Genomic DNA, 23868 nt, shown 5'->3' with positions numbered 1-23868 from the left:
AAGATTTAACATACAAATCTTAAGACTAAAGATGTGGTTCCATAAGACAGAGTGATCCAACATATAGAAAATATATCAGAAGGAAAATGTCCTGTTTTGTCCTCTTCAGCACTTCACCTCTCCCTTCTGTCTGGTGTTTTTGTACATAAGACGGTGTAGCTCACTGATGCTGGAGCTGTACTGATGAACTGCCCCCCCCCGCCCCCCCCGTAAAATGGCCCCCTCCTCTGAAGCATTGCATCACTTCCTGCCATTTTGATTAGCACAGTTGGCTCAGTGAAGATTGTGTTGAACCCCTGATCTGGCAGAAGGAACAGGGCAGGATTGTACAGCTGAAGGAAGAGCTTGGCTGGGTGTCAGCAATCCATTACATTAGGTTAACTTCCCAGGGAAGGGCAGATTTTTAGAGCTGCTTCTGATCAAACATTATAAGAAAGGATTATCTGATTATTTACTTGCTACAATATCTCTTTAGTGCGTTACATAAGTTTTGTACTTATACAGGTTAAGATGAATTGTAGAATTGCCACTGTCACCTCAAATATGTAAAATAGCTTGATAGTAGCATTTGGGAATTATCCTATCATGATTAGAGAGCTTGAATCAATTTCTAGCAGGATGTATATTTAATATATAAATGTTTTCCAAGGATTCTTCAATACATATAGATGATAATGCAAACTAGTAATAATTTTAATTGTAATTTATATATTTGTACCTTATCTATTTTAAGCCACTTTCCACATAGCACAACTTCATTTGTTGCCGATACCTGTTGCTAGGTGTTGTGTTCTCTAGTGTGCGTGTGTCAGGAAAAGATCCTAGATTTCTTGTAGGACTCCAAAAAATCAGGACGCAATGTTTTCGGGTCTGTCACAGCCTTGCTGAGAGGTGAAGTTCTGTTTCTACAGATTTTTCTTTTTTTTCCAGAAGTTCTGTAGAAAACAAGAACTTGCTTTCAAAATAATGTGTCATTTAAAATCAGATATATACTATATAAATATTCTTTTTAAATATTTACCAAATATCTTACATAAGATACATAATTGTATTATACTATTATGAAATTGTATTAATGTGTGTTATGTAATATTAATGGATACGTATTACATAAGATGAGTATTATTAATATAGAATCATAGAATAACCAGGTTGGAAGAGACCCACCGGATCATCGAATCCAACCATTCCTATCAAACACTAAACCATGCCCCTCAGCATGCTTTATATATGCTTTATATATAAGCTTTATATATGATTTATATATATGCTTTATTTATATATAAGCTTTATATATGCTCTATAGGTAGCACAGCCAGAAATGTTAAATGCTATAAATACTGTTGTTTCAGACCCAGAATGATTTCATGGTGATCTGCAATGTTGCAAAAATCTTAGAACTTGTAGTGCCACTAATGGAGCACCCAAGTGAGACCTTTCTTGCCACTATTGAGGAAGACCTCATGAAACTCATCATCAAATATGGCATGACGGTAAGCTTTTAATTGCTACTATTCATTTCATTCCATTTCACAGTGTGAAATACGTGGTTTTGATTATAAGAAAATCTGTCTTCATTACAAAGATAACTTTTGAGCCATGAAAAAGCGATGTTCTTGGTTTACTGGTGTTTGTATGTGTTATTGCTATATTTTAATAATTATAATTTTGGACAGGTTTTCAGAGCAGTCTAGGAGATGGACATTGCATCTGTTAAATCGCTGAGTTTAGTTCTACATAGCTTTTTCTTACGTAACTTCACAAAAATCTCAGTTTTAACTTATATATTTATAACTCATTGCTCATTGCTCTCATTGCTCTCTACAACTACCTGAAAGGAGGTTGTGGAGAGCAGGGAGCTGGCCTCTTCTCCCAAGTGACAGGGGACAGGACAAGAGGAAATGGCCTCAAGCTCCGCCAGGGGGTATTTAGGCTGTACATTAGGAAAAAAATTTTTACGGAAAGGGTCATTGGGCACTGGAACAGGCTGCCCATAGAAATGGTTGGACTCGATGATCCGGTGGGTCTCTTCCAACCTGGTGATTCTATGATTCTATGAACTCATTTGTCCTTTCTTAATCCTAGGTTGTTCAGCATTGTGTGAGCTGTCTTGGGGCTGTTGTGAACAAGGTCACCCAGAACTTCAAATTTGTGTGGGCCTGTTTTAATAGATACTATGGTAAGTAAAATCACAGCATGTAATTTTCACTTTTCAGTTTTGGCTACAAGTCTTAGGGATACACCATGGTTAAATGCTGTGATCAAAACTTTTATCTTGCTGTAGGTGCACTTTCGAAATTAAAAAGTCAACACCAAGAAGACCCCAACAGTACAATACTTACTGCCAATAAACCAGCACTCCTTAGATCACTTTTCACTGTTGGAGCATTGTGTCGACACTTTGATTTTGATCAGGAAGATTTTAAGGGCAGCAGTAAGGTAAAATAACTTGTATTTACTCTCCACATCTTATGTGTATTGAATGCTCCACTTCAGTTTGAAAGCACAGTATTCCTAGTCCCTCAAAGCTATGTATTTGTTTATAATGCTTACAATATAACTTTTCAGTTTGTAAATACATGGTTTTGCAAAGGCCACGCAGTAAGATTGTATTTCTCCTTTTTTATATTTATGCTTTTTACAAGAGATTAAAAGCATCTGTTTCATCTACAAATAGCTATTATTTTTGTTTTCATTTCCTCAGGTTAATATTAAGGATAAAGTACTTGAACTATTGATGTATTTTACAAAGCATTCAGATGAAGAAGTACAGACAAAAGCCATTATTGGCCTTGGTAAGAAATATTAATAGCATTTACTCTTTTGCTATAGTAAAAATCCATGCATTTAATCAGGAATTCATTTATTTGTGTAGTGGCAGGGAAGTTTCTTTAAAATCAAAGTTCACTGTCTGTTTTATTTGAGTACTGGCTATAGAAACGTAGTCAAAGGGATGCTTTGAGGTTTCATACTTATGCAGCAGAGTGGATGCTTTTGACAGTGAATGCCTTTTTGATGTGTGACCAAGTCTTAAAACACATCAGGTTTCCAAAGTAATAGAGATGTTATTTTTTCCCCATATGCAAGTATGTTGTGACTCCAAATCTTGTTTTTCAGTCCACAAGTTATGATTAAAGAACAACTAGAAAAAGTGCTTGAAAAACTTTGGGAGTTTTAAGCTTAGGGGCTGATATTCTACAAGAGTCAAGGGAACTCTGGCAGTTTATATGAATTGGAGGGATGCTCTGGAAGATTTCATGGGGCATTGAGATGATGTCATAGTGTCTCGGTGCAGCTGGTGTTGATGATTTGTATCCTTGAAGCCGCTGTATTTTCCTGGTTTGACTGAACAGGTTGTATGCGCTGGGAAAGTTTTTAATTGGAAATTCCCAACTTGTGGCCTAGTGCTTCAGGGCAAGTCTTGTTGCTCATGCAAAGAAAGCTAAGCAAACAGCATACTAAATCACACAAAATTATAACTCTAAATGACTTATATTTAAAATGTTACTTATTTAGACTAAACAACTAATTCCTTCTGAAGAGGAGAATTGCCTGGTGTGCAGTCCAGCTGCCGTCCAGGGAGGTTTCAAATGGGGCTCACCGGCGATGATCTGTTGTTGATAAAAGATCTCATTGCTTCATGGAGCACCCTTGAAGAGGTGTCCCAGTGCAAGGGGAGATCACTACCATGCAGCCACACTGCCTAGCAGAGAGAACTCAAAGCAGGCTCACTTAGGCTGTCACAATTATTGGACAAAATTGGTTGACTCGCAGTCGAAATTGTGTATGAGGCTCCTTATTGGTGTTCACTGTGTCACTCTGCTTCTTATGGGTTTCCTGGAGGGGTTCTTGGTCAGCTGTGAGCAGATCTTTACTTCCTCTGGAGCCTGAACCAAACTGCTGCAGGTGGGGGGAGAGGGGTGGGTGGTATAAAGCATCCATCTTACATAGTCTAAATATTACAGTTTGTTTTGGGATTTCGGCAGTATTTCAGTTTTAAATATATTTTTTATCTGAAGGCATTATTATGGTATCTCAGTGACTTGCAGTAGTACGTGAACTGCCATTGAGTGTTTTGTGTCACGTTCATCCTCTGCTTAAGGAAAAACACTATACATCTGAGAGAATCTTGTTTGAACAGATAGGCCTTGGTTTCTGGAAGAGTTCAGTTCATGGTTATGGCTTAGTCTGAAGAAAGTTCTCTCCCAAACGTGTGAACTTGCATTGGTTTAACTGTGGACAATAGTTTGCCTCCTTATGCTGCTGTTTAGGTGGCTCTTTAGATATCCTGCTTCAGTTCAGGCTAGGGAGGACTGCGGATAAGGACCGAGACTGAATCTTGATTTGATATTCTGTGAGGAAACCGTTTTAGACAGCTGAGTGGGATTAATGACTTTAGAGTTGCCTCTGTTGCAGGAGCAACTCTACGGTGTTCTGGACTAGCCGGAGGTTTTACTAGGCATTGTATCAAGATGCACAACACTTACTGTAGTCCATTCGAATTTAATTGTCCTCTACAGAAAATTGTACATGGGATAGGGGCTTTCTTCCTAACTGTAGACAGAAATGATTGCTTTACTCATGGATGCTGAGAATGTTGTATTCATCAAAAATGTTTCTAAATGAAACTGTGATCAGTTTGGGGGAAGAGGAGGGCCCACAAGGGTGGCTATCAGTAGGCACTCTTCAGATTAATATTTTTTTTCTCTGCCTGTAAGGATGTCTTTGTTTTAATTAAAACTCAGACAACTGTTTTCAGTGTTATATTGATCTCATCTAGACAGATAGATAGCAGATGCCTTTTTTCATCTCCTGTGACAAATTCTTATGCCAAGTAAGATTTCTTCTCTGCTTACAGGGGAAGGAAAAGTAAGAATTTCCCTGAGAATATTGGTTGATTTAGACTCTTAAGTAAATGAATGAAGGAAAGAAACAGTTATGGATTGTTACATATACATGCAAGTGCTCTTCAGTTTTAAAAATAACCTCAGGAAATGGGTTGGACTTTCTCAGACTGGTCAAGTTAAAAACATCAATATACACTTGTATAGAGTGCACAATTGTACTATGTACTCCAAAGAGGAGCATCATTCCTTTTTCTTTCCCCTCTATATCCTCCATCTCCCCTGCCTTCTCTCCTCTTCCTGTTTTGAGATAGAAATTAGATCTTAAATGCTCTGAGGTCTTGTCCTAGACTTAGCCTTTACCTACACTGTCTTTTCTGTGTGCACAGAGCCAGTTTAAAAAACCTGACTCAGTCTTCTTTTTGTTACTGCTACTCTTATGCATTGCTTTTGCATAATTTTATTTGCTTTCATTTTCCCCCCATTTTTCTTTTATGTTTATGTTTTTTGTGTGTACATTCAGAATCTTATTTTTCACAACCACAGGAAACTATACTTAATGTCTGCTTTCCTTGCAACCTTAAAAAAAGTGGATCAAGTAGTTATAGTTAAAATTGGGAAGTTATGTTCCCTTTACTGTTTTTTCATGATACTCTTACAGAGTTTGTCAGCAGCACATTTAAATCTACATACATGATCTAAAATTATATATACTGTCACTAATTCAGTTCAAGGGTTTTATGAAATAAAGACTTCTCTGACTAAGAATAACCAGTTCTTTGTCAAGGGTAATGCTGCAGTTAAAAGCAGTTCTATAGTGCATATCTTCCAACAGATGTAGTCTTAGGAATGCTTCAGATAATTTTCAAGAGAAGACTTCAATGGGTAAATGAATAATGACAGAGGTATAAATTTTATTTTACTGTTTTCACTATGTTTTTCCTTTTAAGATTTTAGTTTTTAAATACTCGTGATATTTATCAATTTTTCTACATTTGCTCTGCCTCCATATGAATAACTCTTCACAGTTTCAGCAGAACATTTTGCTCCAAGTGTATTAGAAAAACAGTGGGTAATTTTTAGCAATATTCCTCCCTTGTTCTTGGGTAGCTCCTAGTATTTCAGATGCCGACCAGTATGCTCGACATGCTTCCAGACTCGTATAACTCTTCTTAGTGCAACTGCCCCGGGTTGGCACCCTATCTTTTTCTGTTAGACAGTCATGACTAATAGAACTGTCATGGCTAATAGAACTTAGAAGTCCTTGTCCATATGAAAAATCAATACTATTTGTACTAGCTATGCTGTTGGGGGGACATAAATTTCATGCCTCTATTTTGAAGAAAGACTTAAAAGCAAAAATAAAATTTCAAATAATATGGAAATGGAATATTTCCTCTTTCCTTCTTCCCTTAGGATTTGCATTTATACAACACCCAAGTTTGATGTTCGAACAGGAAGTGAAGACTCTGTACAACAGCATTCTTTCAGATAAGAGCTGTTCAGTAAACTTAAAAATCCAGGTGTTAAAAAACCTCCAGACCTACTTGCAGGAGGAGGATACGCGTATGCAGCAGGCAGACAGAGACTGTAAGTGTTATGTTCTTTTGTGCTAATGAGGTACACAAAACCTAACTTTCTTGCATACAATTCCTATATATAAGAACTGAGTTGCTTAAGATTGTTATCTGTACAATAATATACACAAAGTATCTTAGAATAATTTTCAAAAAATCATTATCTGCTATGGTATATTGAGAAGTGTAGCTTATTATTTACTTTCAAGATGTATAAATCCTGAAAGCAATCAGGAATGCATAATTGCTGTAATGATGATAGTAATGCTTTTTATCAAAATCTTCTCTAAGGTTAATTTGCAGATATAAAATAAGAAATACAAAATCAGGCATTTTAAAAATTAAAACGTTTATTGAGGAATGAGACCTTAATTTTGTGTCTTTAGGTTTTTGAAGTATATTTGCCATCAGACTGTTCTATGTTTTATGAAATCATAAACCCACTGTGAGACAACCGAAATGCCTATTTATTGTAAAGCTTAAAGATCAGTATGCATCAAGTAATGGCAAAGTAAATGAGTATACTGTGGTAAGCATACTATTGCTTTTGTCCTTTTTACAGGGAAAAAAGTAGCAAAGCAAGAGGACCTGAAAGAAATGGGTGATATTTCATCAGGGATGAGTAGTTCCATCATGCAGCTATATCTCAAACAGGTCCTTGAGGCTTTCTTTCATACCCAATCCAGTGTACGCCACTTTGCTCTAAATGTCATTGCACTGACGTTAAACCAGGGTCTCATCCATCCTGTTCAGGTATGGTAGGCTTTTATGATGGGGGGTTTTGTTATTCAGATTTTCAGAGGTTTTTATGCTTGCTAGCTAGAAATCTGTTTTTTCTCTTCCAGCTATGTTACAGTAATTTCTTATTGTAGCAAAGGGGATTTACAGAAAGTGTATTTTGAAGTTTGGTTTATGTTGTTTCGCCAGTGAGATTCCAAATGCTGTATTTTCTTGTCTTTGGATCAAGATGTAAAAGCCCAGCCAGTGCCTAAAGAACACTTACAATTGTACATTGGAGCATATTTATGTTATACTTATAAATTTCAGGTATATGCAAAGCTGTTTTCTTTATTTGATTCCTTATCCTGAAAACTGCATCAGCTTACCTCCACCTCAATCCCCATGTCCTCCAAACACTATGGAATTCCAGAGTCAATGTCAGAACCTCAGTTATCATCTCTGTTGCTCTTTGCTTACATAAAATTTTTGTAATTATTTTTATATACCATAGCCATTGTGCATGTTCAGTCATAAGTGGTGTTTTCGTATTTTATTTTTAAATGGCATTTATTTTTAAGTTTAAATTGACTTTAGAGTTTGAGAGAAATGGAAATGCTACCTGAAACCTCACACAACTTCTATCATTTATAATGCTGGTTTCTTGTGTATTTTGTACTATTTGCTCAAAAAAAGTATTCGGGTAGTAAGTTGCATAGAGATTCCTATTTTACTTTCTGCAGTAGTCAGAATATAAAATGAAAAACAGTGTAATAGAAGAGCAAAGAGTGAGAAAGAGGAGGCACAATGACTGAATAATCATTTCATTTGTTTTTCAAGTGTGTGCCATACTTAATTGCTATGGGCACAGATCCAGAGCCCTCTATGCGAAACAAAGCTGATCAGCAGTTGGTGGAAATAGACAAAAAATATGCTGGGTTCATTCATGTAAGTAATTCTAATCCATCATTTTCCAAAGTACTGTTATGTTCTCTGGTGACTTAACACTTGAATAGGCCTCAGCTGCAGAAAAAGAATATAAAGTAACAAATAAGCAATAACTATAAGCAATAATCATCACAATATAAGCAATAATCATCACAACTTTCCCATTTAGAGATTTCTGTTCATAGAAATTGAAAGGATATAATAATTTGAAGCATTTCTTCCAGCCTAAAATTTCCTTTAATTTAACAGTAATGTTTTCCTCACTGAATAGTACATAAGAACAAAGTACATTTGTTAAGAGATAAGGACAACTGTTTCATAATGTTTAGCAATGATTTTTCTGTAACAGTAGACTAGAGAGGAGAACACCTTGTAAAAGTAGAGGTCCTTATTGTATATGTATTAGAACGTTAAGGCATCAAGGCTTTATAAATTGTAATCTAAGCAGAAAGAGCATAGGAAGCTGTTAGGAACTAAGGGATCTTGCTGAAAGGAAAATCTGAGGGCTAAGTGAGGACTTCGGGAGTTGTGGTATAGTGCCATTGGTTCATCTTAAGGTCTGAAATTGATTTTCAGAGTCCTCTCCTTATTTCAGAAGGCCCCATTCTTGGTTCAGTGTGTGTATTCCATTGTGGGACTTCCCAAATCTGATTCTATTCCACTGAAATTGGAGCACTGCACTGTTCATGGCATCCAAACAGATACATAATACAGTAGGTGAAGGCTAGCAGGTGAAATTTCCTATGTAGGCAGCTGGGATTTAGGACTGTATAGATGAAGAGACAACTATGCTGAACAGAAGCAGAGGTAGTATGAGGAGAGTCAAATATGCAGCCTAGCTAGAGTTTGTCTGTTCTGAAACTAGAACAGGAGCCTTGAAGTAAGTAAAAGGCCTTTACAGGCCTTATGAGGAACGGATGAGAGAGCTGGGGTTGTTTAGCCTGGAGAAGAGGAGGCTGAGGGGAGACCTCATTGCTCTCTACAACTACCTGAAAGGAGGTTGTGGAGAGCAGGGAGCTGGCCTCTTCTCCCAAGTGACAGGGGACAGGACAAGAGGAAATGGCCTCAAGCTCCACCAGGGGAGGTTTAGACTGGACATTAGGAAAAAATTTTTCACAGAAAGGGTCATTGGGCCCTGGAACAGGCTGCCCAGGGAGGTGGTTGAGTCACCTTCCCTGGAGGTGTTTAAGGCACGGGTGGATGAGGCGCTGAGGGGCATGGTTTAGTGGTGGGTAGGAATGGTTGGACTCGATGATCTGGTGGGTCTCTTCCAACTTGGTGATTCTATGATTCTATGATTCTATGAAAATCAACTGGATATTACAGAATATATACAAAACCCCTAATTTTCTGTTTGTCAGTTCTATTGTACTAGTATGGACTTGGTTGTTGGCTTCACTAAAAGTGACATCAAGCATAGACATTTGGTAAAATATTCTGTTTGTGTATGAAAACATTTCAGTGTTCTTGAGAACTATTCAAATTGGAATACCTGGCTGCCGTGGGTAAACAGATTATCCATATGTTTGTAACATAGAATTTACGATGAAAGCAGTTCACAAGACATTCTGATCTCCACCACAAATTCTGTTTTAATCTGTTGGCCAACTCAAAGGGTGGTAGTGCACCTCAGTGCATGTTTGAAAGTTAAACTTCAGATGAGCATCCACTACAAAAGTAAGCAAGCTGAAAAATGAGCTAGCAGTTTCTGTTGACAGGCATTTGTTCAGTTTTCCACTTTCAGTTTTACTGCTTGAAAGCAGTGGTTTAAATAAGAATAAATATTTTTCCATTTCAGATGAAAGCAGTGGCTGGTATGAAGATGTCTTACCAGGTACAACAGGCAATCAATACCTGCCCAAAGGATCCTGTAAGAGGTTTTAGACATGATGAATCATCCAATGCATTGTGTTCGCACCTATACTCCATGATCCGAGGGAACCGTCAACACAGACGAGCATTTCTAATTTCTTTACTCAACCTCTTTGATGATACTGCAGTAAGTATTAAGTACATTTCCTTCACTTATAAAGAGAATAAAATATAGCATTACAAGCTTAAATTCTCTTTTTACAATGTAATTTTATGACATAATTATTGATAACTTTATTTCCCTAAGATATATTTGTTTTGCTTTGTAATAGAAGTTATTTACCTATATAATAGAATGCATTTGTTACTTTTGCATCATTCTGTACCTTTCTGTACTCAATTTGGACTGATCAGAAATAACGTATCTTCAGGTATGACTAATTTTTGCATATGTACATACTGTTTAGAGTGGGTTTGGGGGATATGTAGAATAAGATTTGTGATTGTGTTTTTGCTGTAGACTGCTAGGAACACAGGATAAGTGTATAAATCTAAGATGTTTGTATGTATATTTATATGTACTTTTTTTTTTAACTTCCAGAAAACAGAGGTGAATATGCTCTTGTACATAGCAGACAATCTAGCCTGTTTTCCTTATCAAACACAGGAAGAGCCACTGTTTATAATGCATCATATAGACATTACACTATCGGTTTCTGGTAGCAACCTACTACAGTCATTTAAAGAGGTATGTGCCTTTATATTTAAATATATTTATTATGGTGGCAACATAACCTTCTCTATAATTTGGTCAATTTTTCAGTGAATATAGTGCCATTTTTATGATATAGACCAGTAACATTACTCTGTAACCAGTAGTTGAAAAACAAACAACCCTTTCTGTTCTGGCCTGCATCTGGTAGACATTAGTTAAAACCCAGAATCATCATGAAATATTGGTTTATTTTGGGGTTTTTTTGTATAATTTTAATAATAAAATACAGTTTGCTGTTTCTTTTGTTGTCAAGTAGCTGATGGCAGTTGTATGTGTGTCACCTGGGAGACTTTAAATATATTGTTTATTTCAAGAAAAGAGTGCACGATATGTCTTTTCTTAAGGTAATATATATAAGTCCCAATAATGGTATAGTATTTGTTATTATAGCAGCACACAACCCTGTAAGAAAAAGGCCTCTGTTTCTTAAACACTTCAGTGTCTTCATTTCCTGGGCAACTTTAACAGTCGAAGGTGCAAACTTTTGTCAGCAAACAAAAACCCAGTTCTAGAACATAGTACAAGTCAGAGTTAATACCTGGAAAGTACACTGTTTGAATTCTCACCCTACCAATCTGCTAGGAAGAGACAGTATATTCTTTAGATGGGGGACCAGCGTGTAGCACCAGCACACAGAGCATGAGATCCTGCTTGGGATGTCTTAAGTTCTATGTTATGAAAAATCATACTGTGTGCAGTAATAATGCAAGGGGAAAATCTGTAGCTCTGCAAGTAGTAGAACTGATTATTAGTAATACTGCATATTATGACTTGGGGGTTTCTCTGGTTAGCAGTGCAGTTAGTGTCGTAGAATTTTAACAGATACAAGGATTAAAACCAGCTTGGACTAATCTGTACCAAAGTACATATGGATATATATTTAGCATGCAAAAATTATATTCAGGTGAAACAAAAATGGAATTTTCTTCCAGATTTATTGTATTTGTCCTTCTACTGCATTTTACTGTTTCCGCTAAGAAATGTGAGCAATCTTCTTAAGAATAACATGCTGGTGGAGTATTTATTGCTTCAGTTCCTTCTGTAGTCACCTAGCAAAAAATGTAGACTTCAGACCAATTTTTCAGGGGCCTAGGGTTATAATTCAGCCTCTTTTTGCCATAAATAATTTTAACCTTTGAATACCAAGTTATAAATTAATAACATTGTTCAGGCAGTTCTTCCTGATTTAAGCCAATAATGATTTTGGAAAGATTTTTTTGAAAAATGCATGACTCTACTTCCCCTAATTTTGGAATTTGTGTTAACTTCTCTGTCTCACAGTCTATGGTGAAAGAAAAAAAGAAGGAAAGAAAGCCTTCATCAGACGAGGAGACTGAGAGTGAAAGTAACAGTGGTAGTGAGAGCGAAAGTGAGGAGGAAGCTTCTAAGCCTCGGAGGTTACGGAAACGAGTAGAATCTGATTCAGATTCTGATGAAGAAAATGATATAAATGCTGTGATGAAATGTTTACCAGAAAATTCGGCTCCTTTAATTGAATTTGCAAATGTCTCCCAAGGCATATTATTACTTTTGATGCTGAAACAGCATTTAAAGAACCTCTGTGGATTCTCTGATAGGTAAGGATATTTAGATAATAGGCTATCTTGTTAACGACTGAGTCCTTTTCTAAGGGTTCAGTTTGGAAGTTGTTTTTTTAAAAAGTTGATTGTTAACAATTGTTTAAGCAGTGGATTTGTATAAGAGAAAAAAACCATAAATGTAATAGGTTGAATATAATGAAACTTTGGCTTAGAAAAAGCAATTATTTCATTTCTTACCAAGACATCTATCATATCGGGAATGATTAAAATATAATTACTTACGTTGAAGTTTTTAAAAGCTTTTTCTTGAAATTGCTTTGAAATTTCCTTAAAAGCTCTTCCCTTTTGTTTTCTTTAAACAGTAAAATTCAGAAATATTCTCCATCTGAATCTGCAAAAGTTTATGATAAAGCAATAAACAGGAAGACAGGAGTTCATTTCCATCCAAAACAAACTCTGGATTTTCTGCGGAGCGATATGGCTAATTCCAAGATCACTGAAGAAATAAAGAGGAGCATAGTAAAACAGTACTTAGATGTAAGTAAACTTACTTTGTAGAAAATCTGAAATCCTTTTGATCTAGGTAACAGTATAAACTTGAATGTAGATGCTGATGTATTGGATGAACATTTCAAAATATTAAGTTGCTGTTAATCTTATGTGATATAGAGGAGACCTTATTGATCTCTACAACTATCTGAAAGGAGGTTGTAGCAAGGTGGGTGTTGGTCTCTTCTCCCAAGTAACAAGTGATAGGACGAGAGGAAATGGACTATAGCTGCACTATAGAATATTCTATATTCAGCTAAAGAATATTCATCTTTACAGAGTATTTCTTAATTTCTCTTATCCGTCTTGTACACCTCTACCATGTAACTTGTTCACTTTATCCCTGACTGTTTCCATCATAGGAACAGAGACTAGATCTAGTGTATTTAAACACCCCACCCAGTTCTTTAAAATATTAACTAGAGAAAACTTGCAATTTTGGAAACACAGGAAGAAATCTTTTAACTTTCATTTTCTAGGAGAAATGTAAAAGTTTTTGGAACAAAACACAAGCTGTTCAAGTTTGAAGTTGCCTGCCATTTGTATTACCCTGTTTCTTTTATATTTTCTTTTTTTTTTATTTCGTGTAGTGTGATATGAATGTCTGTTTTTTAAGTTAGAATGTGGACTGATCTGGGTTTTTTTAATAGTTCAAGCTCCTTATGGAACATTTGGATCCTGATGAAGAAGAAGAAGATGGAGAGGTGTCAGCTAGCACAAATGCTCGGAACAGAGCAATTACCTCGCTGCTTGGAGGAGGCAGCCCTAAAAACAATGCAGCTGAGACAGAGGATGATGAAAGTGATGGGGAGGATAGAGGAGGAGGCACTTCAGGGGTGAGGCGGAGGAGGAGTCAACGTATTTCGCAGCGTATTACGTAAAATTATTTTTATGTGCTTATAAATGTCAGTCTATTATCATAAATGTACACCAAGTAATGTAATCCACATGCAAGAAAGCATTTTGTAGATAGAGATTCCCTACTTAACCGTTTATACAACTTTTGTAGAAAGTTTAACAGAAAAGACAATAAAAAAGCAAACTAGAAAATGAGATTTATCCCATATAAAAACTTATTAATTTTCTTTTGGAATGTACTGTGTGTTATCCTTTTTATTGTCGCCAAGTTTTTATGTAGCTTTATGATTCGTGTATATATATAATTTTATATATCAATAAGAGAGAAAGACACGGGTACAAATTAAGAGTATGTGATTTTACAAGGATATGTTAACCCCTTGGCGCTGGCGGTCACAGTGCGTCTCATTGCCGGCAATGGAATGTGTGCCGGGAAATCCCAGCTCCCGGCGTCAAGGGATTAAAAGCAATAAAAGCAATAATTTCACTAAAGTTCTTCTGTGTAACACTTGGTCTTTTTTCCCCCCAATGTTTTAGTCATTGAGAAGGTCAAAACGAAATTCAGACTCTACGGAGTTGGCAGCACAGATGAATGAAAGTGTTGATGTCATGGATGTCATCGCTATTTGCTGTCCAAAGTACAAAGATCGACCACAAATTGCAAGAGTAGTACAGAAAACCAGCAATGGCTTCAGTGTTCAGTGGATGGCAGGCTCCTACAGTGGCTCCTGGACTGAGGCTAAGCGCCGTGATGGCCGCAAACTGGTGCCTTGGGTAGACACTATTAAAGAGTCAGACATTATTTACAAAAAAATTGCTCTAACGAGTGCTAATAAGCTGACTAATAAAGTTGTTCAGACTTTACGATCACTGTATGCTGCCAAGGATGGAACTTCCAGCTAATGAATTTGTACATGCAGCCAAATTTACAGGAATTGAAATAACAGAAAAACTTGAAATATCAACTTTTTGGCAAAAAAAAACCAGTTAAATGAAGAGTAAGAATGGAACCTGTGACGCAGGAAAAAAAAAGAAGGAAATGTTTGGTAAACATTTATGTGGGAGCTTCCTTCGCTGTTGTGCAGCAGAAACTTCTCAGTTCATTTTTACTCCCACTGTATTATAGTTTAACAAAAAATTGTTTATATCTTGAAAAAACCCTTTCTGTTTAAAAAAATAAACAAGTGAATGTTGGAAATTAGTCTGTTAATGTTCTTAATAAAGTGTTCTTGGAGTTTAACCTAGCAGCGGATGGCTTTCTTTAGCTTAGCCCAGTTTCCAGGGAAGCATTGTTTACCAGGCTGTAAAATAGCAAAATCTCCTGGATATATAATTTATTCTGTTGAAGAAAAAAAAAAAAAAAAAAAGCATGCAGTACCTATGACCTATCTGCAGGAGGAGTTTTTGTAAATGTAGATTTTGATGTATTAGGTCACCCTGAAATAATACAAGAAAAGGGTCCCCAGCAAATCTGGTGGAATGAATACTGCAATAAATTTTTTTACTTCTCTTTGTTACTTGTCTGTTTCCCTTTGAATTTCTTATTGTACAGATATGTTTAAAACCATTTATATTATTTTGCAGTCTTTTATGTAAAATTTAGTATATCAGTGGTTTTCAAAACGAGACATAAAATATTGTTTATACAGTTTGTATAGACTGACTTATGAATAAGGGATATCTTTTTATTTTTTTCCCCTAAAGGGCATAAACATGAGTTAACTCCAGGGTTTTATTGTATCCTGCAATATTTAATATTAACTATATGATTTAGCACTGTGCCAAACGCATTTTCAAGAGTACATTTTGATATAAAAAGAAACTATAGATTATTCCTTGTATGCCTCAATTTTTTTCTAGTGTCCAAATGGTAATTTATGATAGTCAAAATTTGTGGAAAGCTGAATGACTTTTTCTTGGGCTAACTGGCCATGTATGCATTTCTCTGGGTTAATACAGAGAGGTTTGTGTGAAAAGGAGATAGCTACCACTAGCTGAGGAGTGAATGGGTATGAATCTGGGTAATTACACTACATTCCTTCACAAATGATTTTTTTAAAAAAATGTTTGTATATTAGCCTATTTTATTTTACTAATTTTAAAATGTTTTCATGTTTTGTAAATTGAAAAAAATGCTATTGAAAGCTTTCAGAAGCATTTGTTTTGACTACATTGCCACAAGCCTTTCATAAGCAGTTCACTTTTCTAGAGAGTAACAAAAGCAGCGGATTTGTAAACAGAAAAAATCTAAACCAACTAAACTTTTTAGGGGAGTATTAAACCCTGTGTGATTTCAAATGTGTTTATCTAAAACAGGTGTGCCTCAATAAGTAAATATTTCTTTTATGTTTATTTTCTTTTATGAATTTAATTTATGGTAGGAGGCTGTTTATGAAACTAGCTTGCAGAATTCTAATGCAACATTCAGTTTGTGAGGAATAGTAACAGTATTCAAAAATATTCTCATGTACAGAAGAAAACATTAAACTGAATTCATAAACTCCTCAGAATCTAGTTAGTAATTGTTGCTATGGGAAATGCCTTTCTGCTGTTTCACAGCTGGAATTTTTCTGAACAGAAATATTTTCTCACCTTTTTGTTTTCACTGTTCATGGTGTTTTCTTCACTGTACAGAAAGCCACATCTCGTGCTAAGATAGGTATTGTTAAAGTAGGGAGAAGTAGAAAAAGTAGAAGTTATCCCTGCGGCTCTGGAAGCAGGATATTTTTGTAGTAAACAATGAAATATTGTACTTCTCAGGGTCAGGAACAGCTTTTATAGTGGGAATTTCATACTTTGAGAATAGAGGAGTCGTATGACATGTCACATGTTACTAGCTGAAAGTTGAAAATGCTTCACAAGGAAATTCCTGAATGATATAAAACAGAATTTAATACAGATGCAGTCTAAAATGAAGTTGTCACTAGTCTCTTAGCCATTTCTGATGCTATTTATATTTAAATAAACTTATTTTTAATAGGTAATACAAACATTTCCTTGTTCATAAACAAATTGTTTCCTGATCATGTGGCTTTCCCAAAACCAAAGAGGCTTTTTTATTTCAATTTGCTTGGTATTTATTAGAATAATACATTATCAGAAAGAAGTTATAATTAATAGAAACCTGAGGTCTAAAGTTGTATTAGCTGAGAGGATTTGGACCATTACTCTACTGTGTAATATGACAAAGGGCATGCATACTCTTTGATGGGATCTGTTGGCTATAATATAGAATTAATTAGAGATTCTTGAATACATTGAATAAGATTCTCATTAGTTAATTAAGTGTTGAATTTTCCCCCTTCTGTACTCCCCAGAGTAATATCTAATTTTGTTTTGTCTATCCCAAACATTCAGATTAATTGCTGTGAAAGAAAAAGGTAGCAGAGTTCATTTTGGGAAAACAAATTCCCGTTAGCCATGTATAAGATGGACTGATGATTTTCAGAGATATGAAACATAAAGACCAAGGCTGTAGCTGTAATTGTGCAGTGCTCAGTCTCTGAGGAACAGTTTGCCAACATGAACCACATTATTGGCAAGAGTAAGTACCAAGATAAGGGATTTTTTTTACATTAAAAAATGATTTTTTTTTAAAAAAGTGCTGCAGTTCAGTAATTGGTACAGTAACAGAATTTTACTCTTTTGTTGACATAGCTTTGTAGTATTTGTTTCACTGTATGGCTATAGATTTTTACATACATAGCTATAATGATTATTCTTTTTTTTTATTCTTACTGCTTTCTCCCTTTGAGTACAAGTTCTGTACATGAAAACCTCTTGCAGCAGTTACCTAACAAAGGGGTATTGCCAATTTTCCTGAATTAACACTAACCATATTGCACTTTTTAGGAAAACATGGACACTTCCACAATCTAAATACATAACAATTAAATTAGTATTTTTGATCTTCTACTTCAGTACTGTAAAATTGCAGAATAATTCTTGAGTATTTTTGTCTACAGCTATAAAAAATCACAATTTTTTTGACAAAACTTTAATAACATATAAGTATTTTTTATATGTTTCAGTAATGTCCTTTTGTATTCTTTAAGTTCTCTATTGCTTATAATAATGACTCTAACATGTATAAAGGTAGGTATGAGCAATATGTTATTGAAGTTTGGCCGTTAAAAAGCTCTTTAAAATTTAAGTCAAAGTTTAGGCTTCATTTTGCTGTTGTGGTGTCACCAGGGAGAATATTGTTACTGTGAAATAATTGGATTGTACTAAACATTAGCTCTAACATGAAACACCTTGTAGCACTAAAATAGTTCTTAAATTTATTTTCTGGCTCATGGCAAAAAAAAATAATTCTAATTGAGTCTGACTCATCTGATGCTAGTTAAACAGCAGGATGTTCTGCCTAAATGCAGATATTAACCATGTTACAGGGTAATAAATGGATCAGTTCAATTAATCCTTACTGTAAAGCTAGCTCATTCTAACTCTGAGCCCCAGACAGATATTAATGGAGTTGAACTCAAATACCTTATGCTTTTGTTACGTGCCGTACACTCTTGTCTCGTGCACTAGAAATTGTGAGAGCCCAATGCACAAGTTTGCATTTCCACTCACCAAAGAGCCACACCTTAAACATGAAAGTATTTCCATATCCCTCAGATAATTTGTCATCTTATCATTCAAGTACTGAGTTGTAATGGGCGAGTTCTTAACGTAAGTAGTAAGTTTTTAGATGTCATGGTTCCTTGACTAAATATTAATGTGTTACAAAAAAATTTATAATATTTCCATATTTCATTTATTTAAAATAAATGTTGTAGAAGTTCAGTTTGGACCCTTCCAAAATGAAACTCACAAGTTTTTATCCTAGAATGCACATGCACTTTGTTGATCCCTTTCTCTTTGTGCTCACAATGCTCAAATCATGCCTGGGCCACCTATAAGGCATCCATCCTTTGATTATTCTTGCCAGTCTATGTTCAACCCATCAGACATAACTGTGTAGTTTCTAGTTTCTACATGATTAAAATGCAGTTTCCCACCTAATTTTGGACTTCTCTGTATTAGGAAGGAATACACTAGCATACACTATTTGCAGCTACAGCATTAAATGTCTCTTTCAAACATCCTCTTCAAAAAAATCCTTAACCTGAGGATTGGTTTGGGGGCAAGTGAGGGGATGAGAGGTGTGAGTTTATCCTGTGCAAAACAGCAATAGCTTGGGCAATCAAACAATAGTGTAGTGGTTGTACAAGTGTGTAGCATGCATTTTAGCAATGAACTGTTCAGGCAAGGGAGTCCACAACACTGAAGTTCTGAAAGTATGTTACCAAATAACTGACTGTCCCAGTTACAGTTTGTGACAGAGTGGCAAGTATTTATCAGCATTTCAGAAATTTTTTTGTTTGACTGCAAAAGAACTTACTGTACTTAGTGAAGCTGTGTTGAAAGATTTGTATTTTTGTTTTGAAAATCAGTATCCTGATTCCTAAAAGCTAGAAAGGTAATTTAGCTGATTTCCACTCCACCTCCACAGAGGATTGACTGAGAAACAGGATACTACTTCTGTGTTTGTAATGTAGCATCTGTCTTTGGGAAGCTGTAGTTATGCGCACTAAATCATGTTGCATGGGACACTTGACTGCTATGTTTGGATGTAACCACACACTTCTTTTGTCAATCAGCTCATTTTCAAAGCACTTTCTCCTTACCCTTCACCCAAAATAGCTTCTGAATTAGTTTTACTTATCCTTTATTTACAACAAAAGGACTACAAAGATGATCAGAGGGCTGGAGCACCTCCCATACGAGGACAAGCTGAGAGAGTTGGGCTTGTTCAGCCTGGAGAAGAGAAGGCGCAGAGGAGACCTTACAGCGACCTTCCAATACCTGAAGGGGGTGTACAACAAAGCTGGTGAGGGACTGTTCACAAAGGCTTGTAGTGATAGGACTGGGGGCAATGAGCATAAACTGGAGAGGGGCAGATTTAGACTCGACATTAGGAGGAAATTCTTCACTATGAGAGTGGTGAGGCACTGGCCCAGGTTGCCCAGGGAAGTTGTGGATGTCCCATACCTGGAGGTGTTCAAGGCCAGGCTAGATGGGGCCTTGAGCAGCCTGGTCTGATGGGAGGTGTTGGAATTAGATGATCTCTAAGGTCCCTTCCAACCCCAACTTGTAGATACCCTGTGAATGATACCTATTTCTCTTTCTTTACTGAGGCAGTATTATTGGAAATAAAATGTGGATGCCAACCCTGTGTATCTTAAGCTCTATTTTCACATAATTTTACATCTCTTTAGTACTTCTTTAGTTTAAATATCTCAGCCCAGAGCTCTGTTTCTGTCAAGAAACAGACTTCTGAAGATGCATAGCCAACGATAGGCAATGACTTGCAAGTACCACTTACTTTATTACTCCGAGTCCCTTAAAAATCCAGATATCATAATAAAGAAAAAAGATTGTTGAAGTAGTATCTTCTTGCTTTTTGCAGCTTTTTCTTTTTCCTCTTTCTATTTTAATTCCTTTGTTTCCTTGGGTTTTTTTGGTTGTTGGTGGGTGGTTTTTGGGGTACCTCTTTTTGTTGGTGATTTTTTGGGGGGAATTTTTTCTTTTAACTTCTTGGAAGAAGAAAGTTTTCTTTCAGGAAGACAAAAACATATTAAGATAAATGTATAAAATTAAGGATAAAATATAGAAAGAATGGTTTCAAACAGTCATTCTTATAAAATGTATATCTAAATTTAAATGTCTAAATCTATCTATATGATTTAACCCAATAAAATAATCTTATGCTTAAAGCTGTGAAATTACAGTATCTTAGAGACAGGTGGAAATGTCTCACTACTAGACTGCTAAAGGAAATTTTGGTTCTTTCAGGCAAGACTCCAGAAAATGTTACTGTGCTTTAGGAAAATAAAAATTGCTGTAGCTTGTGCCACTTGAGTAATTCTAAAAATTCAACCTTTCTTTTTAAAATACTTTTTCTCCATTTCTCAGTTTTCTATTAGGTTATTCTAACTAAGTATACATGAGTTTATATAGATGCTATTTATTTCCCACATTTTCCTTCTCTGTATTTCCATATGTCTTTTCTTAACTAATTGATACTTCCATCTTTCTGCAACTGATCTGTTTCATAAATACATATTTAGCTTATGTGCAGAGCCTTTTGGTTAACAAGCAGACAGATAAATTGAACTCTCATGAAAACAGTACTGTGTGCTAGTATTAATTTTTCCTTCCTTCATCCCTTCCTTCCTCCCTTCCTCCCTTCCTTCCTCCCTGCCTCCCTTCCTCCCTTCCTCTGAATTTCTCTCCAGCTTACACTTGGAAAAAGGAAGAGGTGATATATTACCATGGATGCTGCTTTCAAAGAGTACAGTAAAACTGAATTTGCAGTTAGCCCTTCCAGGCCAAGGTTCAGCCAACTGCAAGCTGCTGTGTGGCTCTCTGCTTTTCTTTTCATAGACAAGTGGTGTCTCTATTAATTTTTCTAGTATGGACCGATGGGATATTTGCTCTCATTGAGGATTATGCTGAGGACTGAGGACTTTGCCAGAAGTGTTCCTATTTTGCTTTCATCTTGTAGCCAGAACCACTATACAACCTCTGCCAAGCCTTTTAGAGATCTTCCAAAACTTACTCAATAGCTTTCTTGTTATGAGTCAGAAGAAGAGATGTTTACATTCATCTCAGCATCCCACTATGTTCCTACTAAGTCTGGACCTCCCTTTGTTCATGGGGTAGCAGAGGGAAATCCAATTACATCAGCATTTTTCAGGGGGAAAAAAGGAATTACTTCAACAGATTCACAAGAGAATAGTTTTACAGATAAGGATTTTTAATACAGAGGAGCATTGTTTGCTCCTGAGGCACTAAAATCTTTTTCTGAAGAGCATTTTTCTTGACCTGCATCATGTGAAAGCATCACCTACTGTTGCGTCCCGACTGTTAAGTTCTCAGAAGAGAATGATCACAGAATATCAAAGTACTCTAACTGATAAAGTATCCAACTTGTTTGTATGTATTAAAACAGCTCCTTTTGGCTTCAAAAGGATGCTTGACCTTGCAACACACTGTTGTGTTCATGTTGACTTGAAATCTGTTCTCATGATAGAGGTAATCTCAGTCATCAGGAAGACCAATGTTAGCCACCTACCAGCATTTAAGGATTTTAAAGGCAATTCTGAACTTTTTTGTTAGCAGAGCATTACTGAGGTGGCTGCATCTTACTTTTCAAAGTAAAAAATTGTCCATCTCCATCACACAATCTCCTGCACATATTTAATTGTTGCTGATGCACATTTTATGATATTCTGACTTTACAGAAACCTGCTCTAGTCTAGTTAGAGGATAACAGAGATAGTGATTTACATCCCTCTGTCTGCTGAGCACTGGGACATATTTTTCTTTTCTCAAAGGTCCTCAGTGACTGGTGGAAACTCATGGCTGGGGAAGATTATCTCAGCTGGATTTCACAGAAAAGAGCTTCTGTTAACAGCATCACAACATTGAATTGTTTTGCATTCAATAAAATAGAAGTGACAAGTCACTACTATGAAAACAAAACAAAAACAAGGATAAGCTCTTAAGATCTTTTGTAAGAGATATGTGCCTTGTAGCACAAGAGATAAATGTGCATATCTTTTTTTTCACCAAATCCCAGTTGTGAAAGAAAGTAAAAAAGTAAAGAAAGTAAAAAAGTAAAGAAAGTAAAATACTGGACAGGGTTTTTTTCCCTCAACTGGTCTTTACTCCTAGTATCCTGGCAGTTCACTGTTCACTGAAAAAAAAAAAAAAAATCATCATAGTCTTTCATCTACAGCTTTCTCAGGTATGGACTATCAACCCATACCAGACTTCTACTCACCTCACCTCAGAATCTATCTATCTATCTGGTGAGTACAAGTCTGGTCAAAGACCTTGTGGCACTGTGTGTAGAGAAGTCTTTGTTCAAGGGTAGTTTTGTTTGAAACTGCTTTCAACTTAACTGGAATGCATCCCATGTGCAGCCTTTTATTCTAACAAAGTGGTTCTGAAATTGTGATAATCACCTATTACATTATCAAAACTTTTTTCTTTAGGTTGTAGCTAATGAAAGGACAGATGGGTTGTGTATTTTCTTGATATAACAACTCTTCATTACTTGGACGGAACAGCTCTGCTTCCCTCCCTTTTGAAAACAAACAAATATCACTTTTATGTGGTGCGACATACAATGAATGACATGATGATACAATTTCTAAAGTGTTGCTTTCCTGATTGCTTAACAACAAATTTTAATACATGGTTCACCTGGGGTATACTGGGATTTCTATTGGATAAGAGGGATGGGATGTTTCTGAAGAGACTGCAATGCTATCTATCTGCTTATGAAAGGCAAATGTTAGCATAATGGATTAATTTGTGTTTCTTTCTTCCATCCACTTCGGTTTTGTGATGCTTAAAAACTATGACAGAGCACATATGCATGAGGCTGTGCTTCTCCCACTCCTAACTGGATTCATTGATGTTTATGTAAAGCTCATTAGACACAGGTTATTAAATGCAATATTTCTATGCAAGCATTTCCAAATGCAGGCCAAATTATTGCTGATTAAAGTTATGACATTACTGATCAAGGTAAGGAAGGTGAGAAATATTTACTTTCCGCTTCCCAGAAGCACTAGCAAATGAGGAACTCCCTGTTACAAGGAAATTTACTTTATATTTTGATTGTCTGCCTATTCTTCCTGTGTTGAAGAGTATTTCTATATTTGATGTGCAACAGAGACTTACCTGTAAACAAAAGTGAAACATAAAATATAATAGGTGCATGTAGTGCTGTTACCAAGTTTCTGGTAAAAGTCTGGAGGGAGGTGGAGAAGAATATGAGTATTACAGGAATAAATACAACATATGGTTTATGGAACTGCTTGTCATTTGTTCTTTTTTTTCCCCTGATATATTACATTTTATTGGTTTTTTATTTCCTACTTTTGCTCTTTCTCATTTCCTGCCCTCAGAACTTAGTCTTGCTGGTATCATTATGGGTCTAGAGAATCACTGGCCCCAAAGAATCATCTGATTATTGGAAAACTACCATGTGGAAGTCACATTTGCATGAGAATTTGATGAAGAAGGAAAATTGTTTTTCTTGGCTGGCAGAAGAAGGGAGATATATTTTGTCAGTCAGGATATGCAATTATAAAATTCATTGGAGGACAGTAGCAGAAGGGAGAATTATAGAGAAAAACTGAGGCTGGAGGAAGCCCATCAAAGGAACATCAGACTGCAAGTTA

The 23868-nt window shown here is 35.9% G+C and overlaps 1 protein-coding gene across 4 annotated transcripts in view; it reads left to right on the top strand.

The window, feature by feature from the left end:
* LOC138733790 (nipped-B-like protein) overlaps window positions 1-15435 on the top strand; it is a 177919-nt gene extending 162484 nt beyond the window's left edge. For 2 of the 4 annotated variants that reach the window (XM_069881279.1, XM_069881276.1), the window contains 13 exons: window positions 1353-1493; window positions 2086-2179; window positions 2285-2439; window positions 2705-2795; window positions 6261-6434; window positions 6984-7174; window positions 7979-8086; window positions 9885-10085; window positions 10500-10646; window positions 11955-12250; window positions 12577-12751; window positions 13414-13599; window positions 14159-15435. In XM_069881279.1, coding sequence (XP_069737380.1) covers window positions 1353-1493; window positions 2086-2179; window positions 2285-2439; window positions 2705-2795; window positions 6261-6434; window positions 6984-7174; window positions 7979-8086; window positions 9885-10085; window positions 10500-10646; window positions 11955-12250; window positions 12577-12751; window positions 13414-13599; window positions 14159-14524 — 2325 coding nt within the window. In that variant the 3' untranslated portion in view covers window positions 14525-15435. The other 2 variants (XM_069881277.1, XM_069881278.1) reach the window with 2 other exon arrangements.
* The last annotated feature ends 8433 nt before the right edge of the window (window positions 15436-23868 follow it).

The sequence above is a fragment of the Phaenicophaeus curvirostris genome, assembly GCF_032191515.1.
Source record: "Phaenicophaeus curvirostris isolate KB17595 chromosome W unlocalized genomic scaffold, BPBGC_Pcur_1.0 scaffold_34, whole genome shotgun sequence".
In the NCBI taxonomy this organism is placed as follows: domain Eukaryota; kingdom Metazoa; phylum Chordata; class Aves; order Cuculiformes; family Cuculidae; genus Phaenicophaeus; species Phaenicophaeus curvirostris.
The sequence above is the reverse complement of the archived record's forward strand: the minus strand, read 5'-3'. Positions and strand labels throughout refer to the sequence as shown.